The 14667-nt window shown below is 38.8% G+C and overlaps 1 protein-coding gene and 1 long non-coding RNA gene across 6 annotated transcripts in view; one reads left to right on the forward strand and one right to left on the reverse strand.

The window, feature by feature from the left end:
• LOC141376539 (uncharacterized) overlaps positions 1-14667 on the forward strand; it is a 52492-nt gene that overhangs the window by 5307 nt on the left and 32518 nt on the right. Inside the window, exon 3 of one of the 2 annotated variants that reach the window (XR_015502359.1) lies at positions 2770-4715. The exons of the other annotated variant lie outside the window; for it this stretch is intronic. This is a non-coding gene — a long non-coding RNA (uncharacterized LOC141376539). Of the gene's footprint in view, positions 1-2769; positions 4716-14667 lie in introns of those variants that run through there. 2 annotated transcript variants of the gene reach the window in all.
• s100p (S100 calcium binding protein P) overlaps positions 5975-14667 on the reverse strand; it is a 51173-nt gene continuing 42480 nt past the window's right edge. For all 4 annotated transcript variants that reach the window (XM_087273301.1, XM_087273299.1, XM_087273300.1 and 1 more), the window contains 3 exons: positions 12983-13175; positions 8511-8791; positions 5975-8424 (listed from right to left, as the gene is read on the reverse strand). In XM_087273301.1, coding sequence (XP_087129427.1) covers positions 8340-8424; positions 8511-8791; positions 12983-13175 — 559 coding nt within the window. In that variant the 3' untranslated portion in view covers positions 5975-8339. The remainder of the gene's footprint in view (positions 8425-8510; positions 8792-12982; positions 13176-14667) is intronic.

Consider the following 14667-nt stretch of genomic DNA (forward strand, 5'->3'; position numbering starts at 1 on the left):
TCTTGAAAAGGGAAATAATTTCACCATCCCGTCCAAACTTTAAGGAGACCGGGTATTAGATTTGCACAATCCATATGCACTAGCTCGAAAGCTTGACAGAGCCCCTGCACGTAGCTACAGTTGCTAAGCCACGATTGGTGGATGGCGGTTTTTGAGCATAGCTTAGCGAAGGGTCAATTGAGTTTGTGTCGTCTGTCAAATGTTGGCTTCCTGTGGGTCTGTTCTTTACAGAAGCTTTAAACAGACGCGCATGCTAGGGTTGCAATGATTTAAGACAATGACATAGGCTATAGTAAATGTCATTTAATGTTTACAAGCTGTTTATTGATCTTTCCAGTAATCAAGCTGTCAATATTAATTTCATTCTAAAGCTTCCAATGGCTGCTTTGTCATCAAATTACACTATGGGTGGTTTCACACCTACATTATTTAGTTTGATTGAATCGCACTAGAGTTCGTTTCCCCTTTTGGTACGGTTCGTTTGGGCAGGTGAGAATGCAGCAATCGTACTCGAGTGCGCATCAAAAGCGGACCAAATAAGCGTACCGAGACCTGCTTGAAGAGGTGGTCTCGGTACGCTTTCAAACGAACCCTGGAGCGGTTCGTTTGTGGTGAGAATATGATCCGTACTAAAACAGGTCCAACCGCAAAAAGGTTTTGGACTAATTCAGCTGCCGTAGGCCGATGCGCTGTGCATTATGGGATATGGAGGAAAAATATTTGTTGACAGCAGAGAGAGAGAGAGAGGGCAAAACTTTACCTGATGGATCGTTGGTAATATTTCCGCAAGATGACCATGCCATGTTGCAGTTTAGCTAAATTAATTCACGGCTCCTCCTGAAGTGACGAGTGATGCATTAAACACTGTTTTCCAGCCACGGCCGCGCTTCATTCTCGAAATGTATAGTTTGTCTTAAGCAGGGACACAATCAGCCAGCGCAGTCGTCCCTCCAGAGTTAAAGGTTTTGTTTACCAATCAATAAGCAGTTTAGGAAATATGTTTAACAACATCTGGCCAATGAGAGATGTGGATTTTGTCAGATGACTGCATTTTGCACCCCGGGCTCATTGTGGAAACGTTGCCCCGCGGACGTTTCTGCGGACCACCATTTACGTCCTGGGAGGTACGTATTCGAGCGTTTTTTTGTTTTCGCGGATCCGCGAGAGGCTGCTGTGCGCGCTTTTTCGCGTCTCGGGCGTGCGGCGTTCGCGCCCGCGCCGTTCTCGCGCGAAAAGCCGCCGGATTGGAAAAAAAAAAAGCCCTCGTCTTCGATTTCGACCGCGTTTTCGGATCCCGCCGCGTTCTTGCCCTTATTTTTCGGATTCCGTTTTTTGTCTCACCTGATTTCCGGAACCTGCTGTTCCCCGGACTCGATCCTGGTCGTCGTCTACCGCGGCCGGCTCCTCCTCCTCCTCCTCGTCCGGGGCCTCCGCTCCACCGACGCAACGCTGTGAGCTAGGCGGACAAACTGATTGCGTCGGGAAAGCCTTCCACTCGGAGGTGAGCCGTCGGCCGGTGAGCGTGAAGAGGAGGGGCGGAGCGGCGCCACACCACCCCGTGGCGTTCGCTCGAAAAAAAACAAACGCGGCCTTTACGTACCTCCGGCCACGTAAATCGCGGTCTACAGAAACGTCCGCGGGGCTACGTTTCCAGAATGAGCTTGGGTTGGCATTTTGATTCGTTTCAGCTGGTTCGGACCAAAGCCAGCAGTGTGGTGTGAAAACGACCCTAAGACGGCAGGAGATGCAACAATGTATCATTTATTGCGCTTGGTCCGGACCAAATGAAGCGAACTACAGATGTGAAAGCACCCTATGTATACATCACACAGCATTTATTGGACCAGAGCAACTTTTTAGATCAAAACGCCTATGGGCGCACATATGAGCGCAAATGCATTTGCTATTTAAACAGCGTGGCGCAAAACGTCAAAAACTAGCAAACACCAATTGCTTTTACACATACTGTGATAAAAACTCTTGAAACTGACCAAATTATTCTGTACAAATACCACCTATTTATATCTTCATTAAGCCCATTTAAAATGCCAGCTAATGTTTAATCAATTGATATTTAATGTGTATAGGATTGGCAGGAGGCTTTAAAACAATCTGCAATGACACAGTGAACACCAGCTCCATATTTTATCAATATGACTAGTATTACTCTGGAGTTATAAGCAATACCTCATTTCACAGAACCAATAAAACTCTCCAGCAGACAGATCCCATCAGCCCAGACCGAGGACCAATAGTGTGTCACTGCAAACCAAATCAGACAAAACAAATGACACACTCATCCTCTGGGTCCAACGCATTATTCGTTTATTTATAAAACAGCATAAGGAAAACAAAAAGATAACATTATAGGTTCAGTTTTGATCTCTTCCATAACAATTACCTCTATTTAAAAGGAAAAATCCCTGCTGTAACGGGCAATCATCTATTCATGAGGACGTTGTTGGCTAACACAGGAAGACTTGTGTGTGAGTACTGGTTTTAGTGGTTTACAAGGACAGACATTTGTATAATGACGGGTATGATCTAGGTATTACAATATTGAGGTGGTTTACGAGGACATTCCATGTGTCTTTGTAATTCAAAATGCTTTAAAAAAAACATGCTTAATGTTCAAAACTTGAAACAGGTTTCCTGTGAGGGTTGAGTGTAGTGGTAGGGCCATAAGAATGTTTTTTTAGTCTATAAAATACCTTACACCTATGGAAAGTCCTTGTAAACCACTAATACCAACTGTGTGTGTCTCTGCAGGGCTGTGGACTGATTAATTTCAGCCTGAGTCTGATTCATCACAGCCGGTCACCTGATTGCACTTTAAATAGGTGCTCCTCTCGAGAAGCCATTCAGATGCCATTCAGGCAAAATCCATCTCCCAAGGACAGTCAAATCAGTTCCTCTGCTGCTCCCTGTATTGCTTATGAACTCACACATGATGACCAGGAGACTGTTTGACTGCATTTCAGCAGGGTCCGAGGGAAATGTTTCTTCTGTTGTCATAGTTAATCTTAATATGTGTTGAAACATAGCTAACACTTAAATAAATTTTTCATTCACCAATTAATAAAAAAGAACAAGTAATCTTTGTGATCAAAACTTTTTTAGGAATATGAGACTTCGGTTTATTCCAACTTATTAGAATAAGAGACATTTATAAAATTGTTTTTAAATACTTACCCACATATCGTTCCATACCACTGAGACGAGAATCGCGATTCTTTTTGCCTAAAATAAAGATCACGATCTTCTCACGATTCTGTAGATATAAAATAAAGGTTATTTATGAGTGGGCTATTATGATTGTTATTCTCAAACATGTGGTAAAACAGCAATATGCTTTTGTAGATGTACTGTTGGTTAAAATGCTATATTTTGTATAGACTTGGAATGGTGGACTTGAACAGACTTCAGATTTGTCCTGGTCATTAATGCTGATGATAATTCTGATGTTGAATTGTGTTAGAGACATATGCTTACAATCTGTAATTTTCCACTTAAAATCTTTCACTGACATAATTTGCGTGAATACAGAAGACTGGGCGGGTATTTTTGCATTTCGGCGGGTTTTGGATACTGTTTGGGCTGGAATCAGTCAGCTACATCTGGCAACACTGTGTCCGCTTTCGGTTTAATTTTCACTGCTAAGAACGGGTTACTTCCTGCGCGGCTCCCAAACGATGACTCTGTGCCACAAACTGAATGTTATTTACAACTTTATTACCTGTTATTCACAGTCTATGCAGGGTCTGTTCACTAAAGTAGACTTCATTCAGAGGCTCGTGCGCGCCTGCCCTCTCTGTGGTAACAGCTGACGGTCAGTTCACGTCACATGTGATTTTGCGTTCGCAAAATCATTACATGAAGACAGAAATGACATTTTTGAGGTGAATTATATCTTATAAATACACCATGTGACTCTTTCAACATCATTTGGAGGTGTCCACGTTGCTGAACAACGTATGTAAAACAATGTGAAGACATTTCTGAGAACCGAGAAATATGTGCTGGTTCATTCTATAGCTCACCACAAATGGATCATTCAGTCCTTCATTTTCCTTTGTCTCAGTTTATCAGGGGTCACCACAGCAGAATGAATCGGCAACTATTCCTGCATATGTTTTACGCAGCGGATGACCTTCCAGCTGCAACCCAGTACTGAGAAACAAAGTGATCATGTAACAAGATATTACATTATTTCTGGTTAGTGGTAAAAATAATGATAAATAATCTGAAGGTACATGATTGAATAACAAAGTCCCTGAGGTGCTGTTTTATTTCTTCGTCTAAAGCAATGGTCTTAAACTCAGTTCCTGGAGGGCCGCAGCTCTACATAGTTTATCTCCAACCACCTCCAACTCACACCTACTGTACTTAGTCTCTAGTAGTCTTGAACACTTTGGTTTGTTGGATCAGCTGTGTTTGATTGGGATTGTTCAGAGCTGCGGCCCTCCAGGAATCGAGTTTGAGACCTACGGTTTATAGTTAGTTTAGGCTGTGTTTCCAGCATTTTCCTGAGAATTGTTTTTTCATTTAAAATAAAAAAACAGCCATATAAATTCCTGCCTGAAAAGACTATTTCCTGCATTACTACTATATCTAACTTTTATAACAGCTTTCACTTTGTGCATATATTGTCTAAAAGATTTGAAGTCTGCTTTAAAGGTGTTTTACAAGGTCTCATTTTTTTACCTGTAAAACAATAACCTATGATAAAAAGAACAAAAATGAAAAAAAAAAAAGATTGGGAATAGTTTGGAATCCTGTCATCATTTCACTCATCTCCATATCTTTCCAAATCTGCTAGACTTAGACTTAGACTAAGAGTTCCTAAGACTTAGGATGAATAAAAAGTGAGATTTTTTGTGTTACATTGCTTTATGAAAGGTTCAATCTATTAATAATAACATTGTCAAAGTAATCCCTCACACAGAAACACAAATAACACCACATTGTTAATTCCAGGACTTTTCCACATTGTTAAAAAACACTACAAGTCTGCTCACAAACACAGTCCTTCCCACCACCAATTTTGTGTTAATGGTTTCTGCACGTTTATAAGCTGATAATACTCCGGCACATGACAGCATCGTTTTAACAAATTTATATTTCTGCAGTTTACGCAAAGATTATAGGTTTGTGCTGTTACAATACTGGAATTTGATCCAGCGCCTTGAAAATATTGATATTTGAAACAATTTTCAATGCCATTATAACCCCTTTAACTTGCACTCTGAGAAAAAGACCAATTTCATCATAAATTGTGTTCCTGACACCACTCTTAAGATATATAATGGAAGTAAATCTGGTGCTGTTTGTTGTGATTGTGTCTCAGTCCATATCACATTCAGGGAAGCCAAGTGGATTCTAACAATAATCACAATATTTTCACTGACTATTTAGTGAAAAAAAGAATATAATAAAAATGATTGTTGTTTTCATTGAGTTGAGTGGAAAAGTATGTGTATATTATATAATATAAAAATAAATGAATTTTCACATTTCTCAATCCCAATTTACAACCAATGGCACAAATAAACACAACAGAACAAATAAATAAATCAATACATAAATTAAAACACGAATAACAATCATTTTTTAGTGTGTTTTGTGTTTGTTTTTCTTTGTTCATCTTCATATATAATTATATATATATATATATATATATATATATATATATATATATATATATATATATATATATATATATATATATAATTTTTTTACTTATTATATTAGCGTGCTTGCATAGCAATGTATTTTAACATGATTTTACATTTATCTGTTCAAGTTAGTGCAGGAGTACAAAAAAACACACATAAAACAACACATTTACCTGCGTGTTTCTGTTGCAGTTTTGTACTTTAATATTGAAATTGGCCAGACCCAACAATCTGAGTAGAGTTCAAAATATTGGCTTAGTATGAAGAGAGATCATAAATCTCAGAAAAGAGACATGGTATCTTTTCAAATATTTCAGCTTTAATGTATATATAAATCTTTTATCAACACTATAAACAGTAGCATCATAAGAAACTTACACTTCAATTAATTAGCATTTTCAAGCCCCAAAATGCTGTTCTTATGTCAATTAATGACTAAGACACATATACATTTTTTCAAGAGACTATGAACACCCTCCTCAGGGTTTTTATTTACTTTTTCTCAGTATAATACAAGGCCCTGTCCACACGAACATGGGTCATTTCAACAGATACATTTTCAAAACAGCACTTTTTTCTAGTCTGTTTCGCTGTTTGTTCATACAAAACTGCACTTACTGAAACCGAAACTTTCTTTCGATGTAAATTTTTCATAACTCTGGGTACAGTGTGGTCACGTGGACACTACAACTGGAGGTTTCACCTCATGATGTCAACATGAGCTGTTTTTTTTTTGTTTGTTTGTTTTTCCTTTCTGATTGGCCATCATGGTTGGGTTCACGCCAAAAGCGGAAGATGAGGCAAAAATCCTAAAATCGCATCAAATGCATCCCATATTTTGTGTCGTTTGTCTGTGGCATGATAACCCGCCTCTGTTTCTCATGTTTTTGCATTGACTTGTATGCAATTTATTCATGCAAATACTTAATTTCCCGTTTGGAGTGAACCCAGTATCAAAGTGTCATTATCACCTCCTGTTGATTTACTGTACCCTTAAAATGCATCATAGTGCGTTTTTGCATTTTTAAGGACAAATTACAAAAAAATACAAAAGTGGGGAACACCCTATTTATAAATATACCTGTGTACATGTGGACATGGCCTTAGTAAATATTCTTGAAAATATATTTTGTGTTCCACACAAGATAATCAGTGAGATGACAGCGAGTAAATGATACAGAATTGACATTTTTTCTGAACTATTCCTTTAAAGGGCACAGAGTTTACCCCTTTTAAAGATTTAATATTTCCAATATGGTTTTTCTGAGTTTGCCAGTTTAGGTTCAGTTCAAAACACAATTTAGATTTTTTTATTATAATGTGTTTAAAAAAGTGTCATTTTGGGGGCGTGTACACAGGGGGTTGTTTTAGGGGCATGTTACTTTACATGAAAATTAGTTTCGACTTCCCGCCCAACGAAACAAGGGGGCGGAGCCAAAAGCTCCCCCGCTTTGTGTTTGGCAACAGACAGGAAGACAGAGAGAGGCAACATGAGTGAGAGGACCGGCATTTAGCCGATGGTGCTCTGTGGCTCGGCAGAAATATGATGTGTCCTGAGTCGTGGCTGGGCGCTGCGGATAGAAACCTATGTTTAGAATTCTAAAATGCATGGCGCTGCATTGCATGACGTTATTTTATTTCCAATGGAGGGACACGCATGTGAGGCTCGCTCGCACTTTCCAGCTACACCTAGTTAAGATCACAGGGAGCTTCTGTGATAGCGAGAAATGCAAACGGCTTAAGTTTAAGGTAGACGCAATGAAAAGTACACATGTTTGCAAACCCACCTAAAGTTAAAAACAATAATTCCGATTAGAGTGATCATGTGGTTAATATTAATCTTGTGTTGAGCCCAATGAGCCTTACATCTAAAAATAGAGCAAGGGTGTTCCATTGGTGACATCGCTTTGAGTCACACGCTGAAAATGGCGGAAGTGAAACAACAAACTGAGGATAAGGTGATGCACGCCTGTCATTCAATATTGGTGTGCAGGGGGACCGCACTCCTACATCAAGTTGCGGTCGATCTAATAACCATTCCAATTGATCCACCGTTTTATGTTGTTAAATTGAAAAAAGGACAGGGTGTGTTTATATCACCCCAATATGATGGTCTATACTCTATACTTACACACCTGTCTGTCCCATCAGCTTGAAAAGTAGATTTTTCACCATAGGTGCCCTTTAAAAGATACACTGTAACAAGCAACAAATGACTTTGGCTCTGAAGAACTCCACAAGTGTTTGTCAAAGAGCCATGAATGACAGCCGTCACTTCTGTTTGAAGTAGTGTGTTCAAAGCATACTATTAATTTCCATGATTACATTCAAGCCAACTGGTCGAGACCTATTCCTACACAGTGGCATCTTCTTGGAAAGGACTCTCTGCAATCCGGTGGTCTAAAAGTGTAATCAACACCCCACAACATGACCACAGATTTTGACCCTTGAGTTTCAAAATCAGACTTGACCCAGTCTGGTAGCATGAAGTTCCAAATACTAGGGGCTCTATTGATCCTCAAGAAGTTTTCATTCACAAAAAAAAATACAAATAAAAATACTCCATCCTTGTCAGCACAACCCGGACAGATGGACAAAGCAGGAGGAAGACAACATAACAGCCAAAACACTTTGTTGAGTAGGAGACAGGTCCAAATTCGTATATCAAACCACATCCTGGATGCCGCCGTTAAACTTCCGGGTGCAGACCTGAGCATGAGAAGCTCCTCTTAAGGAGTAAAGCCCCATCCTGCAAGGAACAGAGCGATTAGATGTTTCTTAACAAGCATCAGTCTCTCTGGCTTGAAGTATCCATCTGCACACCGTCAGTCTCACCTTTTAATGCGGCTGATCTGCTCGCACAGGAAGGACAGGTATTGAGTGAGCTTCACCATTGCGATGATAAGCGTTCCCCCGACAAGGGTGCATGTGGGCCAAAGGAGCGAGCTGATGATCGCTCCGCGGCCGTAGAGACGTGTCAGGAGTACGCCGTCCTGCTGCTCTGAGGGGTCATAGTAACACAGAACCTGCTGGTGCATCTTGAGCCGCTCCGAGATGTTCATCACTATGGTGTGCATTAGTGTCTGCTCCTTTCGGCACTTTGGGATGTAAAAACACTGCAGGGGAAGAAATAAATCCACTGTAAATAATGCTTGCTGCCTTAAATTGAAGAAAATGTACTTACATCAATCAAACAGACTAAAAATAATGAGTTAAATTTTGTATAACTTACAAGATTTAGTTGAAGCCTGATTAACTTATTAAAATAAGTTAACGGAACATGAACATATTTGTTGTCTTGACTTTTTGCATACGATTTTTTACAGTGTGGATTTATTTGGAAGTATTTGGTAAAGTCATTTTGTGTCATACTTATCCCAGGCTTATTAAAAATGTGTGCCTCAGCTTAATTTGTTTGCGAAACGTAAAATACAGGTATGTTTTATTGCACTTTTTTAGATGACCAATCTACTAGAGGGCGCTGTTTACAGTTTTGCAAAACTGAAATACATGTTGTTGTACATTTCAGATACACACCTATTTTGTACATGTCTATGAGAAGGTATTTCCTGTGGTACAGATCACCAAGCAAAAGACTGATCTAAGCCCAACCAATAGTGTTTTCAATAGCAAACTTTGCACTAGAAAAAGAAAATTGCACTGCGACCATCCAGTTTTACCTTGATTTTGCATTGCTTTTATCTGTTTTGTTTAAACTACGTCAAATATATGTTTAGATATGTTTTTGCGATTTCACAACTATGTAAGCTAAAGCATTCATTTACAATGAGCCTGTGTTGGTTATACTGCATGGAGCTCATTTGTCATCCTAAAAATAGCATACTGAAATATCATCTTGGGGACAGTTTGAGAATTGGTCATTTTTGGTAATTATGGTAATTAAAAGTACATTTACAAATGATTAGCATGACACAGGTGACTTAGTGGTTAGCACTGTCGCATCACAGCAAGAAGGTCGCTGGTTCGAGTCCCGGCTCGGCCAGTTGGTATCTTTGTGTGACGTTTGCATGTTCTCCCCGTGTTGGCGTGAGTGTCCTCCAGGTGCTCAGGTTTCCCCCACAGTCCAAAGACATACTACTAATTAGATTATTAAATTGGCCGTAGTGTATGAGTTTAAAGTAGTGTATGAGTCTCTTTTATTTATTTATTTTATTTTTTTATTTGTTTATGAAGATCATAAGGACTTCTGAACCCTAATAAACCTGACAATCTAATTTTAGGAACAATTTTGCTGTCAGAAAAATATGGAAAAAAGTTGTTGTTTAGGCATTCTTAAATGCACCGTACTTGTATTTTGTGGTAAGTCATCTGCTTCTACTATTTCAAAGTACGTAACACTTGTTTATTCACCTTCTCCGCCGACGAGCGGGCGCTGCCATTTGAATCTTTTTGGCTTGAGACTTCCGGTCTCATTCACTTCCATTCATTTTTTGACGTTAAGTGAAGTTTATTCATAAACTAATTTCGAGAGGAGCACATGATTATGATTGAACACAGCTGGTTCTGCATTAGCATGCATGATCCACCAATCAGGCCATTCCTAACCACTATAAAGAGCCAGGGTTTTTTCACTACAGTTATCTTCGATTTGAAGAATCCCCCCTTCCACCCCTACCTCTTTACCTTTCCCTCCATAGGGCAGCACGTGGCCCAGTGACTAGCACTGTCGCCTCACAGCAAGAACATCCTTAACAGGCCGGTGGTCGTTTCTGTGTGTAGTTTGCATGTTTTCCCCGGGTACTCCGTGTTCCTCCCACATTCCAAAAACATGCACAACAAGTTAATCGATAAATCTAAATTTTCAATACAGGTAATCTAATAATGCAACATGTCTTTTAATAGCTTTCAATTTTTAGTCTTTAGCTATTATCAAAGGGGAGTTGTCAAGATCTACCTGAGCTCGAGGCTCCCCTCTCTTCCTCCAAACGGGAGGGAGCCCAGGGCTCAAGAACCTTCGAGCTCAGGGCTCTCTCCCGGGACAGCATGCCAAACTTGCTTATAATCAATCATCAGCTAAGTGTGAACTCTTAAAAAACTGCTCATTACGCTGCTTGATGTTGCAATTTGATATTTTCTTAATATATTCTTCTACTTGGTCTGTATAGTCATGAAAACTTTTGTTTGTTGGGCAAGTAGTTTGACCGTTTTCTGCCGTTTATTATTCCTAGTCATTTCTCCCATAGGCGACTGAATCGGAAGTTCTAAGACAATCACGAAAACAGGCGCACTTCCACATTTTAGAATAAGATCAATACATATAATGTTTTAAATGCAAATTTTCTTAATTATTATTGTTATTGAACAAAATGCATTATGCTCCAATCATCACAATTGTTTTGTAGGAGAGAGGTGGGAATGAAGTTAAACCAGTAGATTTCTTGACAAATAATAATTCACCACATCCTTTGCTGACGAGCGCGCGCAGCCATTTAAATCTTTTTGGCTCGAGACTTCCGGTCTCATTCACTTCCATTCATTTTTAGATGTTAAAAACTGCTCGTTACGCTGCTTGATGTTGCAAACGGATATTTTCTTAGTATATTATTCTACTTGGTATGTATAGTAATGCAAACATTTGTTTGTAGAGCAAGTGGTTTGACCGTTTTCTGCCATTTATTATGCCTAGTCATTTCTCCCATAGGCGACTGAATCGGAAGTTCTAAAACAAACGTGAAAACAGGCGCACTTTCGCATTTTAGAATAAGGTCAATAAAATAAAATTTGAAAGTGAGCAATCTTGATTTGCCTTGATTAGTAAAAAAAAGACATTATAAATGCTCTACTTTTTGGAGCATATACAAACCTTGCATTATTAAACATAAAAAATAACAGTACATTTTCTCTTAAATAACTGACTTTTTTTTTCGGATAGTGTGATTTATAAACATTGATTTATTTGGTTACTCATAAAGGTGACTTTTGTTTTGTAACATTCATTCATTCATTTTCTTTTTAGCTTAGTCCATTTATTAATCCGGGGTCGCCACAGGGGAATGAACCGCCAACTTATCCAGCACATGTTTTACGCAGCTGATGCCCTTCCAGCTGCAACCCATCTCTGGGAAACTTCCATACACACTTATTCACACTCATACTCTACGGACAATTTAGCCTACCCAATTCACCTGTACAGCATGAAACCTGAGCACCCAGAGGAAACCCATGCGAACGCAGGGAAAACATGCAAACACCACACAGAAATGCCAACAGACCCAGCAGAGGCTCAAACCAGCGACCTTCTTGCTGTGAGGCGACCGCACTACCTACTGCGCCAATGCTTCGCTCTGTTTTGTAAAATAATAATGTAAAAATAAATCAATGTCTTCCCCATGCAGAAACTAGATTTTTACGGTAATGAAATTACAATTGTATTTTTTATAGCATCATGTCACAGAAGCCCACACATCATTATTTATTGGTGATACGACATATCCCTATAGACCTTTTTCTTGGAACGCAAAATTACCCATTATGCTTTGCGTGTATGCGCAAGGAGAATGCGAAGAACTTCCGGTCGGCAGCTGATGCGTGTAAACAGTCACATTTGGACAGCTTTGAAACGATAGTTTTAGTCTATTTTACCTGCTTTTATCCTCTTTGAACTAGTACTGTTGTCCATCAGCACCATCTCCTGGACTGACCATTTAAAGAAATACGATTTAATAGGATGCAAAACAGCTGCTGTGAGGCATTTTCCCCTCGTTGTCAGACGGCATCTTCTGCAGTTTAAATGAAGCTTTGTCATCGCTAAAGTCAACATTTTCTCTTTATTTAAAAAAAAAACACAAACCGTGGTGAATACAACACACGAAATAAAACACAAACGGTTCACGATTAAAATGAACAGCAAATCAGCCAGCAGAGTATCAATAACAGACTTTTATTGGTCATTTTTGTAAATTTCACGACTTTTATACCTGTTAAGTTCCATGCCAGTACTCTGGTTTGCTCTCTCTCTCTCTCTCTCTCTCTCTCTCTCTGTGTGTGTCTATTTCTGACGGCAACGACACGTGAACTAGGAGAACGTTTTTTTCGTATTTCTGACGCGCTTGAACCACATGTGACAAATTATAACGGCTTTAACAGACACATTTCTAAGTTGTGTGTCACAAAAACACTCTGTTATCCATTAAAAACGTCATTTTCGGAGCGCAAATTGCCAGTTGTACACGCTGTAAACGGAAGTTTTTAGCATTCTACCAGAAGACGCTGGTCGCTATGGCGCCTTCCATTCAGCAGCCATGAAAAAGGTCTATAGGTAGTGCATTTGTTTAAGTGTGGTGTACCTCAGGATTGGCCTCATGCGCTTCCTCGTTGTATGAGAGCCGCTGAACTTTACCAGAGTCCAAACTGACATACACTTGAAGACAGGGATACCTGGAGCTTTTCCGGCACTCTGAACCACAGCTGTAGCTACAGTTAATCTCAGCAACTACACTCGAGTTCAACACTGTGCAGTTTGACTCCTCTGTCCAAACACTGAGAGAAAAGAAACAGAGATGTACACAGTTTATAATGACATTACAATTATTAATTGTAAAGGATGAGTTAAAGGGAAATATGCAACACTCAAAAACCCAAAAAATGACTTTTGCTGCTTGTTCAAACTGCTTATTTGAAACAACTACAACACCCAGTCAAACAACACACTCACACACAACTGGTTCTAGATAATGACTGAGGATCTGGCAGCTCTGAAGGATCTAGAACCGGTCGTGTGTGTGTGTGTGTGTTCTATGACTGGGTGTTGTAGTCCATAACATGGCGGATTTGTAGTTCATGTGAATGTAAGTGTGTTTACTAGCGATCTCTGGTAATAGATCGCTGTTGATCGTGACAATTATATTGCCTTTTGCAAGTTATTTTGCAGTTTTAATCCAATTTCAGTCAGGCACTAAAAATCATGTTCAGTTTTCTCTGAAACAGATAAATATTTTTAAAATAATAATTAATGCACAATTCATGGCAGTTCATTGCTTAAAAGCTAAAAAAAAACCAACGTGAAGTAATATTATTGCATGGGTTTAATTAAGACGACATTTGAAGAGTTCAGATTCAAAAACTTCTAAATGCCATCTGCAATGATTTCCTAATATGAGCATTTGTCTCAGCCCTCCTTGTTTATGTTCAGTTATTTTACTTTAAAAGCAATGAAAATTCCTCACTTTAAATGGAAAATTAGAGCCTACAGACAGGAGTCAGAAAAAATGCTAATTTTAGAAGAAAATATTCAACGGCATTAAGAGGTTTTTGCATTAAAACTCTTCATATGAAGACTTCCAAGTTTTTATTAGAAATGTAAATTGCTGTCTGTAATTTAAACTTAAATCTGCAACATACTGTATATAATAATTATGTTTTAGAATGTTTGTAGAAGTTTATTATTGTTATTATATATTTTTTTATTGCGAATTAAGGGTGCATTTCCGCTAGTTCATTAGCCTACTAAGGTTGCAAGTTTAGTTGTTACAAACATAGGTTATTGATTTAATGTTCCCCAAATCTATCGTTCCAACAAACATTCGCAAACTTGCAAGTTTGCAACAACACCTCTAGCTGTAGTTACAAGCAGAGTTCCTGGTTGTGTTTTATTCCCAGTCACCCCCCTATTCCTTTCGAATGTGCAACATTAAACTTGGAATGATAAAAAAAAAAAAACATTAAAGTCAAAGTAGTCTTTTCAAAGTAAATTTTAGTGCAGTTTTTGCGATCTTTACATTTCGTAGTGCACTTTAAAAACACTTATGTCATTTTGAACGCAGCCATGACGAAAGCTATAGCTGACCTATGGAAAGAGCAATCTACAATACGTCTTCAAAGCTTGTGAAAACAAAAATATATAGGCTACGTTAATGATTTGGGTTTATAACAGCGTAAGCTATTCATTAAGAAATGTATATTTACTGTATTGGGCCTATGCTAGAACATTTCTGCGGTGGTTTGAATGCGTCAAAGATGTAAAAGTTAACTA

Source organism: Danio rerio, chromosome 11 (genome assembly GCF_052040795.2).
Source record: "Danio rerio strain M-AB ecotype USA chromosome 11, GRCz13ab, whole genome shotgun sequence".
NCBI lineage: Eukaryota > Metazoa > Chordata > Actinopteri > Cypriniformes > Danionidae > Danio > Danio rerio.